Here is a 19,663-nt window from a genome sequence, read left to right on the forward strand (position 1 = left end):
TCGCAAAGGATCACGGGGAAGGAGGTCAATTTTTTTTATTATTGAGACGCTCAGGGACCACGAGGTATAATTAATATTGGGGGCGGTTCTTGCAATACTGGTTAAATGTGTAAGGTAAAAATTGATCATTATTTACGATATATTTTAAAAAGTTGTCACTGAAGATGTTAAAGATAATAGATTTCGCTGCACGTGGTTTCTATAGCACAATTAGTATAGTATAATCTTAACTAAATTGTGTGCTTTGAATTAACTACACTTAACATTAGGAAAGAGTCTTTATTATCTACAAGGGGCAATTTGTTTACAGCGGCTGACAATATAGGAAAACTCTCAAACGATACACATGTATATTAAATAATTTGTTTTTAGATTGGGAAATCTGTATCGTCTGGAATGAAATGTGTTTTCTCAAAACTCGAAACTCATAGACAGACGTGGGATATGGTCGCAATTAATTTTGACAATACCGCCCAATTTGTTCTTACTTCCCAGATTTCGATTCTCAGACCAGCAAATTAGGGTATAATCATGCCATTAATCAGAAATGCTAGGTAAAATAAATACGTTTTAATAAAAACAAATATGAATACTTCATCCTATCACACCAACAGAAAATAAGGATCTAGTGATTGACAAGTCGTCAGGACTGGTTTGCAAATACCTGCATCATCTGTTTATTTTTAATCACGTGTAGTTTTCAGTGGTCTCTTGTAAAAAATCAAAACCATTAGTTTGATTAATAAGAATTTTTACTTACAGTTATTTATTTGCTTTTTGTTGAATGTCTGTGCCACCTGAAGATATCTATACTAAGCTGCCATTTGGGTGTAGAATGACCGAGAACGTGTTTCCAACTCCGTTTATAACATGAACTCGGTATTTCTTACATATAATAAAGTATTGAACTGCAAATGAAAAAAACAATCGTATAACAGCTTCAAAGTATTAATTAGAAACCAGTTTTCAAGAATTAAACTGTACTTATCTGCCAGTGTTAGCTTTTTAAAATTAAATATACCATGTTATCCTTTCGAGGAAACAGCAGGAAGAGATTTTTTATACATATAGTAATTAATTGGAATGAAACATACATATTACAGTATTAACACAGCATTCTGTGAATCGACAATGTGAAATTAATTAATGAAATTAATTTCAAGATAAAAGGAGAGAACAGTCAAAGTTTTGCCCTTTTCCATGTACTGAATAGTTTTCCTTTAACACAACTGAATAAATAAAAAACAGACATTAAATGCAGCGACGTTATATTGGTGTCCACCTGGTGGTACTGTTTTGCGTGTGATTTGTTATAGCGAAAATCAGCCCATGGTGATTGATCATTTTAAGTAAGTTTTTCCCATGTATTGCTTTACTAAGTTTAACAAATTCCCATTGCTTTATTTTCATTCAGTTTCTAGAAGCATTTGGAATGACAGTAGAAAAACCAGATGGTTATAAATGTTCCTGCAGCAACCATACTCCACAGCCATAACGGGACTTCAAATCCTCAGTACTCAATTTAATAAGTATACATTGCCCCAGGTGTTACAATTGTGCAGCATAACGGTTCCCGAGGCTTTTGGAGCAGCACAATGTTATTTCTAATTAGATTTGAAAATACTTTACCTAGAGATTTTAAAACCTTAAACGTATATGAGAGTAATGGTGTACATATAATATATATCTTTCATTTGAACCCTTGCACTAATATAGTAGAATAATTTGATTGAAAGCCCAATGTGCAGTATAATGCTTATGGTATACTATAAGCTTTACATACAGTGCTTTTTATCCCAAAGAGCACTTTTTCACTTCTCTGCTGAAATGTTTTTGTTTATATCTGGTGAATCTTACACACACCTACACTGATATGCTGAAGAAAGTGACCCTTTTGAGTCTTGAGTGGAGAAGACTGTGAGGGGATCTGATTCAAGTATTCCAAATCTTCAAAGTCAGCTGAACAGACCTCTTCAGAGTCAACAGTGAAACACAAGCCAGAGAATACAAGCACATTCAAAATTGAGAACGGCGCTCTTCTTTACGCCCCAAAAAACCCAAAGTTGGCACCCAAATATCCACTTCTTTACTCCCAAATTGTGGGAGTATGGAGCACGCTGCCCAGCCATATTGCCAATACCCTGGTTTCCTTCTAGAAATGGCTGGTTGAGTTCCGTGGTTCTCTTACATATTATTATCTAATCAGTTAGATATCAACTACCAAAATGGGCTAGATGGGCTGAATTTACTTCTCTCGTTTGTAGCTGTTACTAATTTATGAATTGCCTTTCAGCTTTTGAATTGAGAAGAGTCATTTAATTTAACATTGTTTAGAAGATAAAACAATATTTTTTTTCCAGCTAAAATACAATGGAAATATATTGTTTACCATAATGCAAGGCTTATTTCATAGATAATAATGGGCTTTGGTTGAAACAGTCATTTGAGCTGCATCATAAGTATTCAGTATGTATTTCTTTGTTGACATCTGCCACTTAAGTAGATGCATAAAAGAAACTCTTCATTCTAATTATGCATATATATTGTTGGAATAACAAAGTGTATGGAGTTTGGATTTTCAATGTTTGACTGACACAACTGACCATGAGACACCTGAGTGACTTTGAATGTCATTAAAGCACTAAATCACTTTATGAGTAAGATATTTGATTAATCACAGGTGATAAAGTGATTTAATGTTTTGAATGACAAGCCTGGTAAGAGTCAACAATGAAAGGAGTCAGTATGCCACACTTATCAAGAGAACAATACCTTTTGTGCCATTGATATGTTGGAGGCAAGACTAAGATGGATAAATGGATTTGCAAGTAGTGGGACCATGTCACCATGTCACAATTACTGGCCTGTGATTTGCAAAGCAAATCATGACAAATGAAAAATGTTAATCTACAATAAATTTACTTACAGTAAGTGTTCAATACAATGTCACTCAAAAAAAGATTCCTGCTAACAACTCTGTGAATCTGTTACAGTTACCAGCAATTTTCTTTGATGCTTAGTGCATTAATATTTTGTTCATTCTCCTACCCAATTTGTGTTCAGACCTATATGTCCTGAACCTGATATATACATATAATCAAGTGTATGAACATTAACACAGCAAAGTCTCTTGTCCTTCCTCTGTTGACATTCTATCAACAGAGTAGTGAATCTTTTCATAAATAATCGGTTTGATAATTTCTGGCAAAAATAAAAAGATAAATACATTTCTAATATTTCTGCTCTCAGGTCACTGGAGTATTGGGAGTTACAAAGGACAAATACTTTTTTTTATTAAAACAGTGCACCAAACATGTGGTTGGAACAGCAACACACTAAAAATCACAATTGGATAATGTGTCCTTTTCCTAATGTGATCTCTTATTGTCTCTTTCAGGCTTTGACAAGGAAATGTCAGAAGCGATTACCTGTATCTTTCCTACAGTTAAACAGAATGTAATAAAGCAGATGTCTTTTTCTGGATCTCAGACAATAAGTTGTGAAGGTAAGGGGGATATTTAAACAGTAACGATCACTGTGTTATCCACCTGAAGCTTTTACTTACCAGCAAGTACCGAGATGGAAGTTCACTGAGTGCACAGCTCATATAAAAGTGCTTCTGATATTGCCAGTGATGCAGTGATTTCTCAAGTGTGTGAATTGTTGACTTTGATTTGCAGTTAGGCGATGGATATTCTGGGCTATCCGTTGCAACTGTGCTGAAAGCCTTTAAATGACAATTTCCCCTGTAAGAACTGTACCAAATACATCGCAGTGATTTCACTTTTACTGATTGCTTGCTGCTGGCTTCCAGAGAACATGTCTTTTTGCGTGAGTTTCCTGAAATGGCAGAAAAGATGTGTACACAAAAATTTAAAGGAGGTAAGATACTAAAACTTCTGGTTGTCCTTTTTGAGTAATTCTAAGGACAGTGGTAAATAAAGAGCCTGTTCTTTATACCTCATTCAGTCTCATTTTATTTTTTTTAATAATGCAATTTCTACCTTCTAATCTGATTGCAGATCAATGTCTTGGGATTTTAAAATGCTCATGTTAAATGTTGAATGTTTAACTTTTTTGGTGCAAGCATTTGTTCTGATTTTGCTTTGTGTTAATGCAGTAATTAATGTAATATGAATAGTTTTTAAGTAGTAATTGAATAAAGTGTCCAATTCCTGAATTTAACAACTATTTACATACTTTTATGTTGAGTATTGCCTTCCAGTAATAGCTTGTGTTAAATATTTTTTACAATAATGAAGCATTGTGGTGATATGATGGGAATATGATAGCCATTATAATCCTAAAGGACTTGAATGTTTTGTTATAAGTAGTTCTCAGTTACCTTATCAACATTCTTATTGAAGTGCAAAATTTATATTTTGTCCGTATTTCCCACTAGAGGTGACCACTGTTTGTTGCTTTATAAATTCTTCAAAAGTAATGCCTTTACATGTAATGTGTGTGTGTGAGGTGGCGGCCTGAGGTTGTGCCACTATCCCATTGTGACCAGGATTCCCTTAGTGTCCCAGGGAGCAGAGTTGAAATAATAAACCTTGCAACTTATAGGTGATGCTCTGTTCACTTAGCCTTACAACGTCTTGTATGTTACTGCTGAGCTAATTGCATTTGAAAAACTGAAAAACTTGAGGAGCAGGTATGTTTAAAGAATGATTCTGCCTCTTCCAGATGCGTAGACAATATAAATAATTGCTTAACAGGATAATGAGTAAAGATAACTATACCCAAGTAAGAAAATAATTAGTGCAATCAAGTAAGGCTGAGGCCATTTTTTTCATGTAAAGATTTAGGTTAAGGAGACATTTTGTCTGGCCACAGCTTTCAGGCTATCTTCCAATACAATTCAATGGTTCTGCATACAGGTATGACAGAGATTGAGTTTGCTTTCTGCATAAACTAATGTAATGTGTCAGTTCAACTTTTGTTATGTTTCTGCTATGAATAGCAGATACTCCTGTTGCAACACCTTGTTTTTTTTTACCATTTCAAAATACTAGTTGAGAGACGTCTTCTGCTCTTTCTTGGACTCAACTCTTCTCAAGAGCAACATTTTAGGAAAGATAAACTATACTATATAATGAATCTTGAATAAACTTAGGCTTAATTTGTAAGCCCGTTGTATTTTAAGTGTATAAAGTATATTTAGTGCAATCAACAGTGTGAATACATATATTAGTAATGGAGTACCTTGGGCAGACAATATTAAAATGAATCGTGTCTCAAACCCAGAGAAACATAGCAAAACTGACTTTAAAAGTGTAGCTAGGAAACAACTGCTAGGAAACATTCGTTTCTCTGATGTAGGTGATAGCTTTTGTGTTTAACTAACAAATTAATAATACCTGTTTTACTTTTGTTAATGTATTTTCCAGTACACATTATCATATTTTCCAATACCTTTCATTGCTAGGAGTGTTAGTCCCGTGTTAAAAAATAAGTATGTTTTCTGCTTTTCTTGTATAAGCTCCTGGTACTTTAGCTGTATAACATGTAAAACCTTTGTGGTGCGTGTGTTTTCTAACAGTGTGCTTACTATAAACCAACTGATTGCTTTAACATGCCAGAAATTTTGGAAAGATTACAAAGACCACCTGTATATTTGGTTACTAGTCGTTAATTGATCTGAGGGAATCCAGCCATTTCTTGATCTCTCACATTGCTGGGTAGTGTATTCAGGACACCAGCAACCTTTTGTGTAAAGATGTGTGTCTTATTCTCATTTTTAAATGCACTTCCACATACTTGTTATACTTGTGTTCACTGGTTCATGTCTCTCTGATGATTCTCCAGTCTGCAGGATTGTCCTTTGTGGAATTTGAATGCTTGAATCAGATTACCTCCTAATTGCTTTTGTTTTATGTTCAATTCTTTCAGCCTGTCAGTGTAGGACATTCGAATGTGCTAGTTAGGCAAGTTTACCTTTTCTTAAACCATGTTGGCTATCTCCTAGGATTCTTAATTCCATCTAGATTATTCTCTGATGTCATTGCCATAACCTTGCATGTAATAGAATTGAGACTGTAATGTTATTACTTTTTATTATTCAGATGTAGTTTTGTCACTTTTATGGGCTCTACATTAGAAATTTTCCAGTCAATTGGTACTGGTAACTAATTTGGCTTCTGGGAAAATTGGCACTAGTCTGAGTGTGTGTATTCCTGTGTGTGTCCTGCAGTGGACTGCTGTCTTATTCAGCATGTGCCCCGCCTTGTGCCTGTAGCTTGCCAAGATAGGCTTCAGTTCTCACCTGACTTTAAATTGGATGGAGCTGTTAGAAAATGGATGAATGGATGAGTATCACTCCTGTCTCGAGCGACTGTTGGAAGAGTTTTGTTAACAGGCTATGAACAGCATCTCTTGTTGCCTTAAGTGCAATTGCTAGAATATCATCAGGCCCTGGATATATATGATTATTTTAAGCACTTCTAGTGTATATAACACACCTCGTCCTGTTAATATTATTTAATATTACACATTTTTCTAAAGATTCTGAGACCCTTTGATTCATCTAGATTCATCTAGGTTAAGTTACTATGCAGGAATACTCTCACATAATGCTATAACTCTCCCTCTTCCATCTTCAGAACAGTGTTGTTGTATTCTTCACCATCAGTCTCCATCAGCTATTATAATAGCATTAAAACTAATTTAATAACTGTGCCAAATTGACAACTGGACTACGAGCGTTGTGTGGTTTTGGCATTGTGCTTAAACAAATAAGGGACATTTATATTATATTATTAATAAAAAACAGAACCCAGTCCTTGTGCCTCCTTGTCACAGAACAGAAATTATACTGAGAGGCATTAAGAATGCAACAATTAAGTATAGGAACCAAAAGAATATATTGCATTTTTAATGTCTCTCAGTACATAAACGGAATCAGCTTTGGTAGAATTTTGTCTAGACTCCAATTCATCCATTGTCTGCAGTTATCTGCTCCAGGAAACACAAAAATTTAGCAACTCTACTTTTGAAAAACAAACAACATAATGCATTTTATTTCTCTTTTCTGAAAAAAAAAAGCATTTCTCCACATATTTCCAAGCATTGTGGTGCTTTATAAACCTTGTTAACAATTTTGTTTCTCATTTTTTTTTAGTTATGATAAGCTTGACAAAAATACATTTAAATATCACAAAGAATATTATTTCCACAAAGATTTGTTCACGTCTTGTCAGGCATTTTAGAAGGACTCTCTCAAAATTAAACAAATATCTACAGTGAATCATTTCATTGTTTATTTTAGGCAACAAGTAAAGTAAGATACTGCTAGCAGTATATTGTATGCAGTTAATAAAAAAGCACATTTTCTGCAATCCGCATTGATACAGAATCTGGTAAGAGCATGAATGTCTAATGTTAAGATTGAGTGCAGCTGTTGTTAAAATAGACATGTACATAGAAAAAAATTTTTTTTTACTTCCTAGATTACAAAATTAAAAAAAAAACTAACCTAAGCTATAGCGATGGACATGATGTGTTTACTTATAGAGTGGAAGGAAGCCAGCTCTTACAGATACCCTAGTAACACATTTTCCAAATAATCCACCACCCTTTCTCAGGAGATAACACGCACATGCTTGCAATCTGACATTCACGCGGAATGATATGTACACAAGCACGCAGTGTCATAATTGGGTGTATTTCCATGATGGTTCTCTATGAAAAGCAAAAGGCATTTGCTTGGTATGGGCTGTCAATCTGTTTATCCAGCCCTCACTCCCTGCCTGTTGCTATGCTGTCCTTGAAACTATGGTTACGGTAAAGGTGCCTTTAGGGAATGATCCTTCTGTCTTGACATTTCCTCATTCAAGCATGATATAGAATCATGGAAAATCGACCATGTATTTTTAGAATGGATATCCTGTACTGTAAGAAGATTCCAGAAGGAGTTTTTAGATTCCAGTTAAGGCCGTTGTGTGGATTGTCAGTAATAGAGTGATAGCAAATCCTCACATCATTTATCATTTTCAGCCTAGTAAGTAATGATGCACATGTATACAAGAATAACATTCTATTAAATTATTTAATTACAGACTCAGTCTCATATTCAAATCATACTCATTCATACCCTTTCTCACCTGTCCCATGGGCTATATGGTAATATGTATTACCAAAAGGAAATTTCAAATGTTTTTTTTTAATTGAGGTTAATAAACCTTAACAAAAGCCAGACAAATAAATCATGCACAATTATGTTTTCTGTTCCATCTCTGATATTGCTGGCTGGAAACAAAGCTTGGAGAGATCTCATCTCTTCTGGATGCCTTTTTCCATTTTCACCTTGGTTGTAATCAGTATTATTTCTCCACATATTACCATGTTTTAATCAGTTATGACCAGGCTTATCTGAGCTAAGTGGTTTGATAAAGGAAAGGGTAGTGATCAAACAAGACCTTCAGATTCATTCCTCTCAATTCAGGGAAAATACATACTTTCATAGGAAGGTCATTTGCTGTTCATGGTTGAAAAATCCTGTTCTTTCAAATAATGAGAATGAGAGTAGTAATGATGATGATGCAGTGGATATTTTTATTTTTAAGTTTATTGTGTTTAAGTAAAATGGAAATAGGTAAATCAATCCAAAGATTGCTAAATACTTAATGAAGCTATATCAATAAACAAGCACTATCAGAGAATTTTGCATGCTTTATTCCAAGCTAACAAACAATTTTGCACAAAGCAATTATCCATGTAATTTTATTCATTTGAAGATATCCTTTTACAATGTATAAAAATCTCCTCTGCTGTGCCTGAATGAGAATACTTAGTAGCTTTAACACCATTGTCCTCAAAGTAAATTTGCTGTTCATCCTCTGTGTGGGTGGTTTGGTGTTTGTGGTTTGTGTTTATGGGCTTTCCTAATAGATAAATGTTGTCCTATGTCACCTCTTCCACTAACAGCTGGAGAACCCCAAAGAGTACATTAACAAACAAAAATGAAAATTGAAAGCACCAACATTTTAAATAATAATAAAAGTCACTAAATAAAGAAGGCAACAAAATCTGGTTTGATATTGCATTTAACAGAAAGAGTTTAATGACATCTCTGGAATGTTAAGTGAGAATTGTTGGATACATTTACTCACCTAACCTCATGTGAAGCAAAGAGGTGAGATTACTGGCTTGATCACAAAATGTAAAAGGTCTGTGAAAATAAAGCGAAAACTAAAAGAAATATGAGAGGGACAAGCCACGAGGGAGACTTTCAGTTGTTTCCTTTTACATAATTTGCATCCCATGCGGTAAGAGGAAGTACAGCTTTGTCACAGTGAGATGGACCACTTTTCTCTCCATCACTGCTCCTCTAAGTTTAGGTGATTTTTTCCATCATTGCCCTGTACTGCCCCATTGTCTGTCTTCAAGTACATTAACAGTTCGAAAAAAGGAGCATCCCTGTATTTACTTGTCCTGGGGATTATTTTGCTATGTTTCAGCTGATGTTTGCATTTTGAAATTTGGTAAGTCCAGAGGATATCTGGTCATCGACTAGAGATTGTGTGTTACTTGGTCCAGCATGTTCAGAGGAGTGGCTGCTGATGTTAGAATTGCAATATACATTAGATCTTACATCACCCAGTTCCTGTTAATGGTCTTCTGTCCACTTCTGAAAAACAACAATTAGTGTTGCTATTGTATAAATGAATTATAATATTTGTGTAGTTTATAGAATAAATATTGACAAAGGTCACATCTGGCTTCTTCAAAAAAAGGGGGATGGGATCCTCGATCACTTGGCCAAATGGTCATCTCTGCTTATTGTGTAAACCTTCTTACAATCTCATGTTCCTTTTCACTTCCTGAACCATGGTTTAGGATGTGTTTTGAGATTTTCTGGCTGTGTGGATTGGGAAATTGCACTGTGAAGATTTCGAAGCTATTAGCAATAATGGTGGAATGGCCAAGCGACTCATTGTATACTTCTTTCTAAACCTGTATTGGCAAAGAGTGAAATGTCTGTCCCCTTCTTACACAGGGCAGTGATGCTTGAGGTTCTTACACTGCATATTTTAACTCGCATACAGTACATCTTAGCTATTTCCTTGATCTTAAGCAAACAAGTATGAAGAGAACCTTGCTTTGTGCTCATTTCACCACTAGATGTCATCCCATTCTTTGATACATTAAAATTAGACCTAGTTGGTTTTCTGTCAGAAGAGGAAGTAGATGATACATCATTCAAAATATATTTTTGGGGAAAAATGATGCATTGTTAAAATTATGAAAATTTAAAGTTATTTCCCTTTGTGAGATTTAGGAAATATTGAATTTGATACTCTTAAATAAACAAATATGTGATCATTCTTTAATATGTTTATTATAATCTTCAATAATTCAGATGCTGAAATTCATTCATCACTGCCATTTGAATGCTTTGATATCTTTGGTCTCAGCTTTCAAGTTTCAGTGTTGTATGCTTGAAATCTGAAATGCTTTAGCTTGTCATCTCCATGAAAAGAAATGTCTTCAGCAGTGTCTTTCTTTTTACCTCCTGTGACTGGAAACAGACCTGGCTTTGATGTCTTTTTGAAATCTGAAAACAGATGTCTTTATTTCATAAGGTACACAGTGAAGACTATGAAAATGTTTAATATTTGGGTATAGGCCTGCTATCTTTTCATACTAGTGCATTTTAAGTTTGTGCCTTTGAAACAGATAGGTATTTTATTTTTTTAAATGAAGAATGCTATGTGATTCATAATTGTTATCTAAAATGTCTTAATGTGAGACTTGCTATATACATAATAGCAAGTTATCATCATCATCATTATTATTATTCCTTTAGAAACCCTCAAGTTAAGTGTTTTTATATCAATTATCAGATTATCATAATTACTTAACATACATGACATGGAATGCCTGACTTTTAATGTAATTCTCAGATTTCTAAGAAGTTTGTCAAAGGCCTATACCACCTCAAGCTACATTGCAAACGTTGCATCAGTCCTGTTTGCCTTGCCTGTAATTAATTAACATGTACAATCTGTCTAGACTTGCATGTCCTTGCCTGGCACAAGTCCTTGTCTGTATGTTTTCTATGTGGGCATGCAAATACAGTATCTATCCATCTACTGTACATGGCTGTGTGTTTCTTTTAATGGTCTGTTTCTAAATGAATTATTATTGATCTCTCAATAAACACATCAAATCTGAGCTTAAATGTCTGGGGAACGTTGGCCCTTGATAGGAGAGAAATGGTTTGATAACTGTGTTTTTAGGGGAAACGAGACCCTATTTCAATGACTTCTTGTCTGTGCAGGCCCTGGGTAAGGCAGCTCTGTCCTTCACTGGATGTTGCAGGCTCTATTGTAGTGCAAGTCACGTTGCACTGAATGAGCAAGATTGCAGGAATATTGTACTCTTTGTTCAGCGATTGGCTGAAAATGAATGCCCTCCACACCTACATACATCCAATCTCCACTGCTTCCTGCAGCTCTAATTATCCATCCTTGGAGAGAGTTTGACAGATACAAGTAGTCACGACTATGCAGATTAACTCTCAGGGCCCTGTAGTGCATTTTTATGTGAAAGTAAACACCCCCCCAACCCGATCTTTTAATGACCATGCTATTTTTTTTGTTTTCTTATTATATAACAAGCTCCAAACAAGATTTCTGACACATTGTTTCTTTATCATTCACAAACAAAATTATATTGTTCTGTTTCTCTTTCAAAGTTGTGGTTTTAACAAAGGCGCACTAATTCTAAATAACATGAATATTCTTATATTTTCTGTAGATATTTGCCAAGCTAGCTGTGTTCTTGCTGCTCGAAAAAAGAAGGTCCAAATGAAAATGGGCTAGATTCTTTCATGGCAGCCTTTTCTGTTTGTGTTATGATTTCTGAGACAGATTTATCCATTCAACAGAGTAAAACAGAATGTAAATCAGTCTGTACAGCAAGTTGTGTTCCCTATAGAACACACTGACTGGTTTTATCATTTTTTTTCTTTTGTATTTAATACATCAATAGAGTCACAGACAATAGCAATAAGCATTGCCTTTTGCTATGTTGTTCTCACAGTCTTAGCTTCCAAGTACATACTTCAGGGAAAAAAACCAAACATTTATCCATTTTCTAACAGTTTATCCAATGGGGTGGGGGGGGGGGGGGGGGCGTACAACGTGGACAGGATGCTAGTCCATCGCAGGAACTCATAGACACAAAACACAGACTCACACCCAGGACCAAATTTCCCAGAAGCCAGTTAACCTATCAGTATGGCTTTTGGCGGTGCGAGGAAACTGGAGCACCTGGAGGAAACCCCACAAACATGGGGAGAACATATAAACTTCATGCAGATACTGTAGCACCCCAGGTCCAGAATTTAACCAAGGGCCCCAATGGCAACTAAACACTGCTCCACCGTGCCACCCTTGGAAAAAACATTTTTTACAGAATTATAATTATATAGAATTATATACATTATACTGCTGTGTGTGTGGAAAACAAGGACATGGGACTAAGAAGTAACTACAAATGTTTTCTATTTTTCTCTGCTTTACCAGAGAAATGCTACAGACCAATCCCTAATTTACCATTTCTATCAAATGTTTTAAAGCATGTGTTTGCACATCAACTACGGACACGTGTGATAGCTAATGACTTGTTTGAGCCATTTCAGTCTGGCTTCCACTCAAATCATAGCACTGAGACTGCTCTTGTCAGGGTTTTGAATGATTTACTTACTGCCCCCGACTTGGGGGCTATAAGTATCCTTTTGCTCCTCTATCTTAGCACTGCTTTTGATACAGTAAATCGTTCAGTTTTGCTTAGTCACTTGCAGGCATTCTTGTTTTTCAGTGGTTCTGTCTTTAATTGGTTTTGCTCCTGTCTGACTGGAAGGCAGCATTTTGTCTCCAGTGGCGCTCATAAATCCCCCATGGCCCCGGTCAATCACGGTGTGCCTCAGGGTACAGTCTTGGGTCCTTTACTTTTTATTATTTATTTGCTACCTCTGTCCAAATTATACTCAAACATGGTCTTCAGTTTCACTTCTTCCCCCTCTGGTCTCCCTCCTCCGTCACTTATCTCTTGTTTGTGTGACATCAAACTCTGCTTGACATCAAATTCCCTGAATCTAAATAGTGACAAAATAGACATTTTACTGGTGGGCAGCAAATATCAGTTGGATAAACTTAAGGGTTCCACTGTAAAGATGGAAGGCTTACCCATTTACACGTCAGCCATAGTCAGCCCGGGAGTCACACTTGATCCTCTCCTGGCTTTTGAGCCACATGTGAAACATTTGATTAAGACAACGTTCTTTCACCTTAGAAATATTGCCCGCATTAGGTCATTTCTCTCAATGTCCGATGCTGAGTTCCTGTTCCAAGCATTTATAACATCAGGATTTGATTTCTCCAACTTTTTGCTGTGTTGGCTCCTAAGTTTCTTCTCAGCAAGTTGTAATATGTTCAAAACCCTGGCAGCATATCACTCCTACACTTACTGTACTGTAAGTCTCTACATTGGTTGCCTATAAAGTCACATATTCAATACAAGATCTTGTTGCTGACTTTCAATGCTCTAAGCAATCTGGCTCCATCATACATCTCTGAACTCCTCCATGTTTACACTCCCCCCCCACCCACCCTCATAGGCTCAGTTCAGTTGAGGCCAGTCCTCTACTCACTGTCCCCAAGACTAAATCACAGACTTTTGGCGACAGTGCCTTCTCTGTCGCTGCTCCAATGTTGCGGAATGACCTTCTTCAGACTTTACGAGAGACAATGTCTGTAACTCTCTTCAAATCTAAACTTAAAACTTAACTTTTTTCCCAAGGTCCATATTTGATTGCCTATAGTCAATTTGTAAAAGCCTGTATGCTTTTGTTTTTTTTTATCATTTACTCTTATTGTACCTTTCTTGTCTTTTTCTTTACTCTTCATGTACAGTGTCCTTTGATTTGGAAAGGTGCTTTATAAATAAAAGTTATTATTATTAAATGTTTTAAAAAAATGTTACAATTTATTTGAAGCTCACACTGACATTGCTGTAAGTGTGCAGGTACCCATAAGGGGCCACTGTTTGTCGCTAAGCCAAAGCAACCCTGGCTCCCAATGGTCCACTACCACTTGGAGAATCTCAGTCACAGTCAGCTAGTAACAACCAGTAATTCCTATAATAAAATTGTTTTGAACAGCCTCAGCTTCCAACAATATCCTGTTAGCCATTATTTATTGCACAGACACATTTTTAAATTTCATATTTTATTCAAAGCTCTAGACTGAAGACTTCTAAGGGAGTGATTTGCTTCAAGGAATGTCAGCAAAAAATAAAGAGAAAAATGAAATATATTGATTGCATATGTATTCAGACCCCTGAACTCTATATTTAGTGGAAACACCTTTGCAGAAATTATAGTCACATGTTTTTTTTATATGTTTCAAACAACTTTCCACACTGGCTTGGTGCACTTTTTGCCCATTCAAGTCTTTTTACAGATTTTCAATAGAATCCAACTAAGCCCAATACATTGACTGGGCCACTCAAGGACATTCACTTTTCTTAAACCATTTTTTTCTACAACCAATCCAGTGTAGCATTAGCCTTGTGCTTTTCGCTGAAAGGTGAGTGTATTCCTCAGTCTTAAATGTTTATCAGACTGAAACAAGCTTTCTTCATTCATTATTCCTTCAATCCTAAAAAAGTTTCTTGTCCTTGCTGAAGCATCCCCATAGCATGATTCTCCCTACGATGCTTGACTAACGATGATGTTGAACGTGTAGGTTTTTTGCCTGATCTAATGTTTTGCAGTGCAGCAAAAAGTTTTGCTCATTAGAATTTTACAGTCAGTCACTGCCTAAAGAGATCAAATACTGAAAACATCTTGGAAGGAAAGCCAGTATTGTGTCTCTTTGGGAGGCTGAATATTTAGAATGGTAAAAGAATTAAATACTATTCTTAGTTATATGTAGTGTTAAGTGTTTTTATATTAAATCAAGGAGACATTAAAATGTTATTTTCTTCTATTTTTATCCTTTTTCTTCCTACATAAAGGTAATTTGATTATAACATCAGCTTTATGTTGTAACTTAGAAAGTAAGATAGTACTTGCTCTTATTTTCTTTCCAATTCTATCAAACTGAGAATCACCTTACCATGATTTTGTGTTTGCTTCCCCCAATACAAAAGTGTATGTCTGTTGTATTGCACATTGACACCATGTGAACAAAGTTCACATGACTGCCTAATCACACAAGAATTTTACATGACTCTCAGATTGTAGTCCCACAAGTGTCCAACACCATGTCAGAGAGTGCAGACAAAGTCAGTGTTGGATCTCTCTGTGTTCTATCACTGGGACAGGCAAACTTGGCCTCTAGCTCTGAATGGCAATGTAGGGCTTCAGATCAAACAGGACTTTAATCACTCAGTAGACAGTGTTTCACTTCTTTGACTCTGCTGTTAAAGTTGATTTGAATAATAAAGGATTAATTAGAATAAAAACCTGCCAAAAATTGATTAGAATTACCAAGGGCACCTAGCTGTGACCTTGGAAATGCCCTTTCAATTAAGTAATTTTAGTTTTAATCAGCTGTCCGTGCTATCGAGCGTATTAAAAACTACACTATAACAGGACGGATAACATACATGCAACATAATAACAACATAATATGGTGCCCTCAAAAGTATTCAGACAGAAAAGTTAAAACTGTTGTCTGCTTTAAAGTCAAGCATTTTATTTTTTAGACTTTGAAAACCCTGTGTTGTGTATGTTCATTCCATGCATACATTTGATCATATTAGGTCATAAACTTACAAAAACATTGCCTTGTGATTTCAAGTGACCATAAGTATTTGGACAAATTCACATTAAGTAAATATGATAGTGTAAAAGGGAGTCTAACGTGATCAGATGTAAGTAATTAATATTTACTTTACTTTCACTTTGCAAAATTCTATTTTCCCTTTACAGACATCAAATCTAAAAATATCATTTTTTACATAGATACTGTATGTACAGCCTTAGGTTAGGTTAATAAAAACACTTAGCTACTTCATTTTAAAAATAGCATCTTTTATTCCAGATTTACCTTTATCCTTTTCTTTTCCTATATGGAGTCAGACAAATCAGCTGTACGCTTGTAAGAGTTAAATATGTCATTAGAGGCTTCAGACCCTTTGAATATCAATAACTGGCACCAATCTTCTGTAATTTTCAGTGTGCCCATTGACATGCTGATCACTTAGAGAGCGAAACAAAGAGGCTGTATGTTCGTATTACCAATTTTCATGTGAATGACTCAGTACAGTAACAAAAAAACCTGCAAGAGAAAAAGATGTTCCACCATCGGTTTGCTTAACATTGTCTTAAAGAAGGCTTTCCAAATGCATTGTTAGAAAAACAATAACCACACCACACCAATGAGGAGGCAAATCACCCTAAAAACGCTATTTGAAAGCCTTTTCAGAACAAAACAGCAGCACCTGTAAGGGGAATGGATTCTTCCACTATTCCGCAAGCCTTCCCTGAATGACTCATCCAGCTCCTTTCTTATTGGATAAGACCATTTTGCTCCCAAGGGATCGTCTTGCATAGCTTGCAAGGCCCTCCTTCATTCACAGAAACATTGGTATGCGAGCCAGCCATTTCATTCACATAAAAATATTATTTTCATTCACATTTCGACATCTTCTCTGCTGCTTGCTGTGGAGCTATATACATGTATCTAGATTTTATTTTGGTTTTGTTAACAGAACAAACCTGGTGTGTTTTTTTGTTTTGGTTTTTTTTATGTTTTTTGCTGGCAAGCAGGCTTTTGACAAGGTAGAGGGAAAGACTGCAGTGTGCGAGCTGTAGCAGGATTAGGGAATGGTTATGAATGACTGTCGATCACCAGAGACCATTTCCTCTGGAAATCTGCATTAATCGTTAGTTCTATAAATAGACTGTGTGCTGTCTTATGAAATTATAATTGTTTCTCTTCTATTTTAAGCATGAAATGTCAGTTGTGTAGTTTGCCTCTGCAGCCGGATTGCTGCTTTGAGGTGTGTGTTTCTTTATTCAGCAGGGTAAATTGATACTGGTTGAAACAAAAGCTTGAGAATTATATGCAGCATTGATTCATACTGGCGTTAGAATTGTTAACTGTTTTGTGTTGTGTTTTTCTAAATATTTTAGTGAGTGTGAAGTCTGCGAAATTGAAGAAAGAGAAATTGGGTTTTTCTCTAAGCTGTCTTTGAATGGAATTCTATACACAGAAATGCAATTTGTAATGCAGACTATATGTTTTAAATATGGAAAACTGAAATTACCAAGACATGGAAACTCCGTCTTTAAAATGAAAATTTCTCCCTTTTGAATGGTCATTTTACTAATTTTCTTATTTAATGAAAAATTAGAAAGATAGCATTGGTTTTAAAGTCATATAAAATTAATGACTTTTGAAAATTGAACAACAATGTTGTTTATGGAATCATATTATCAATAAAGTCAATATACATTTTTAAAATCTATTTTCCTTGGTGAGGAATTCCAGAATTTTAAAGCTGTTAACCTTGCATTCTCTCTTGAACATTATAACATTAATCGTAGAATTAATTATATAAAAAGATAACTTTTTAAAATGACATAGATATGAATTTGAGTTTGTGTTTTTAAGTAAAAGGTATAGTATATATATTATTGGATACATAACAGTTTGGATTATTATATATAATTTTCCTCTTATCTTTATCTTTTCATTTAATCCTTAAGGGCAGATCGTCTTTCTTTTTAAATAAAATCAACTGTATCTGAGCTCCATGCTGCAGCAAAAAAAAAAAGATTTAATTAGCAATTGGATCTATAAGAGAAGAAAGCATAGTGTATAAGAAAACAGATAGAATAATTTGATGAAAATTAATTTGCTGCTGATTAGGGCTTTTTAACTTTCTGCTAAATAATAAAAAAACGTTTTCTGCAGTTAGGGAAAAATATCAGTCTGGGAAATTTGAGAATTGATTGGTTCTAGTGTGCTGTAAGTGGGTGGATTTTTTTTTGCTACAGGAAGTGATTTGCAGTGTTCAGTGAGCCTTTTGTTGAGAAGGGTCTTCTCAGTTCTGTGAGTCATGCTTTTGCTGTGAGCGGGTTGGCAGCCATGAGAGAACTAGGGATCTCTACCATATAGCAGTGTTACTTTCCTCTCTGGAGCTCACTGGTAGGAACAAGCATCTGGGCTGGGTTTGGAATCTTCCGCTGCCTTTTTTCATGGATTGTCTGTATTTTTTGTTTAGTTTTATTGCCATTCTTTTATTTTTTAACTGACCTGAAGCTCTGGCTCTCTACAAAAAGAGGAAAAAAAAATGACCTCCCACTGCCTGCTGCTGCTATGAGGCATTTGTTATGTTAAAGGAGGCGATAATTAGGTTGGCATCACATCTGCCAGTACGTATGCAGGCAACAAGATAGAAGGGCATGCTTCACCGTACCAAATACAACCGTTTCAGGAATGAGTCCGTGACATCCGTCGACGAGCTTCTCCAGAACCTGTCCATGAACAGCAAGGTCTCAGCTGCCCCGGCGACCTCCGCTGAGCCCTCGTACCCGACGCCGGCCGAGGTCCTCCGCGCTGACCCCGAGGATGGAGCCACCACCCTCTGTACCCTTATCCACAAAGTGTCCAACCTGAAGTTTGCCAACACAGGCAGCCTCCTGGGCATCAAGAGCCTCCCCTCCGCGGTGAAAGACCTCGCCGTCTCCAAACTGCAGGGCGGCAGCTCCACCACTCCCGGCACATCGGCGGCAGCCTCCGACAACTCATGTAACTCTGCCTTTGGCACTCTGTGTTCTCAACAGGACGTGGGCAAAATGAGTACGGGGAAAAAGAGCAGGTTGGAGGAAATGCACCTGGGAGGGGACGATTGGAATCAGAGCGGCACTGTTGTCAATAAACCCTCCAGAGGATGGTTGCACTCGAGCGAGAAGATCTCCGGACCAGGTGTGACGTACATTGTAAAGGTTGGTCTGTCTCTGTTTTCATTCCGTCTTTTCTCTCAATGAACGAGTTGCTCATTAAAAAGAAAAGGACGGTCGGTCTACCTGTCGTTTTCCTTTGATAAAATTAAAAAGAAAACAGTAAAAGGCAGGTGTATGTGTGTAAGGGGAGGGGGGGTTAAATAATTCATGGAGCTGAGAAGGTCATCAGTCTGAAATTGGAAAAGCTAGACAGCAAGAGAGGGATAGAAAAACATTTAACCCTGTGAGGGCCGAGTACCATTTATGTTTAATTACTTACATTTAATTATTTACATTCTGCTCCAAGTTTGTCATTCACATTTTTGAACACCATTTTCTCTCTGCATTCTCACATATGGCACACAATCTGGCAACAGCTTTTGTTTTCACAAACTAGTGGTCTCCTTTCCTCACAACAGGCACACAAGGAAATGTGCATTAGATGTGTGATGCACTGCATCTTCCTCGTCAATATTTTGAGAGAATTAATGAAAAACCTACCCTTACGAGTGTAGGTGGTGACTACCCTTGCAGCATAGATCGAGCAGTTGTCTGCTGTAAAAAAAGCTCTTGTTGTTTTACATATATGCGCACATTTCTCTCTATGTTTTGATTCATTTAACCTTAAGAAATAACAGGCTCAGAAAGAAACAGAAGTACAAGGTGCTGTGTATCCTTTTCAGTATCTCTTTTTCA

At 36.1% G+C, this 19,663-nt stretch overlaps 1 protein-coding gene across 6 annotated transcripts in view; it reads left to right on the forward strand.

Moving 5' to 3' along the window:
- Window positions 1-4: 4 nt before the first annotated feature.
- The window catches only part of shc3 (SHC (Src homology 2 domain containing) transforming protein 3), a 52,530-nt gene continuing 32,871 nt past the window's right edge, over window positions 5-19,663 (forward strand). Inside the window, exons 1-3 of one of the 6 annotated variants that reach the window (XM_088628987.1) lie at window positions 5-114; window positions 3,398-3,505; window positions 18,460-18,970. In XM_088628987.1, the coding sequence (XP_088485113.1) occupies window positions 18,506-18,970 (465 nt within the window). In that variant the 5' untranslated portion in view covers window positions 5-114; window positions 3,398-3,505; window positions 18,460-18,505. Of the gene's footprint in view, window positions 115-3,397; window positions 3,506-3,788; window positions 3,883-15,555; window positions 16,799-16,818; window positions 18,971-19,663 lie in introns of those variants that run through there. The other 5 variants (XM_088628986.1, XM_088628989.1, XM_088628988.1 and 2 more) reach the window with 5 other exon arrangements.

The sequence above is a fragment of the Lepisosteus platostomus genome, chromosome 4 (genome assembly GCF_059453375.1).
Source record: "Lepisosteus platostomus isolate fLepPlt1 chromosome 4, fLepPlt1.hap1, whole genome shotgun sequence".
Lineage (NCBI taxonomy): Eukaryota > Metazoa > Chordata > Actinopteri > Semionotiformes > Lepisosteidae > Lepisosteus > Lepisosteus platostomus.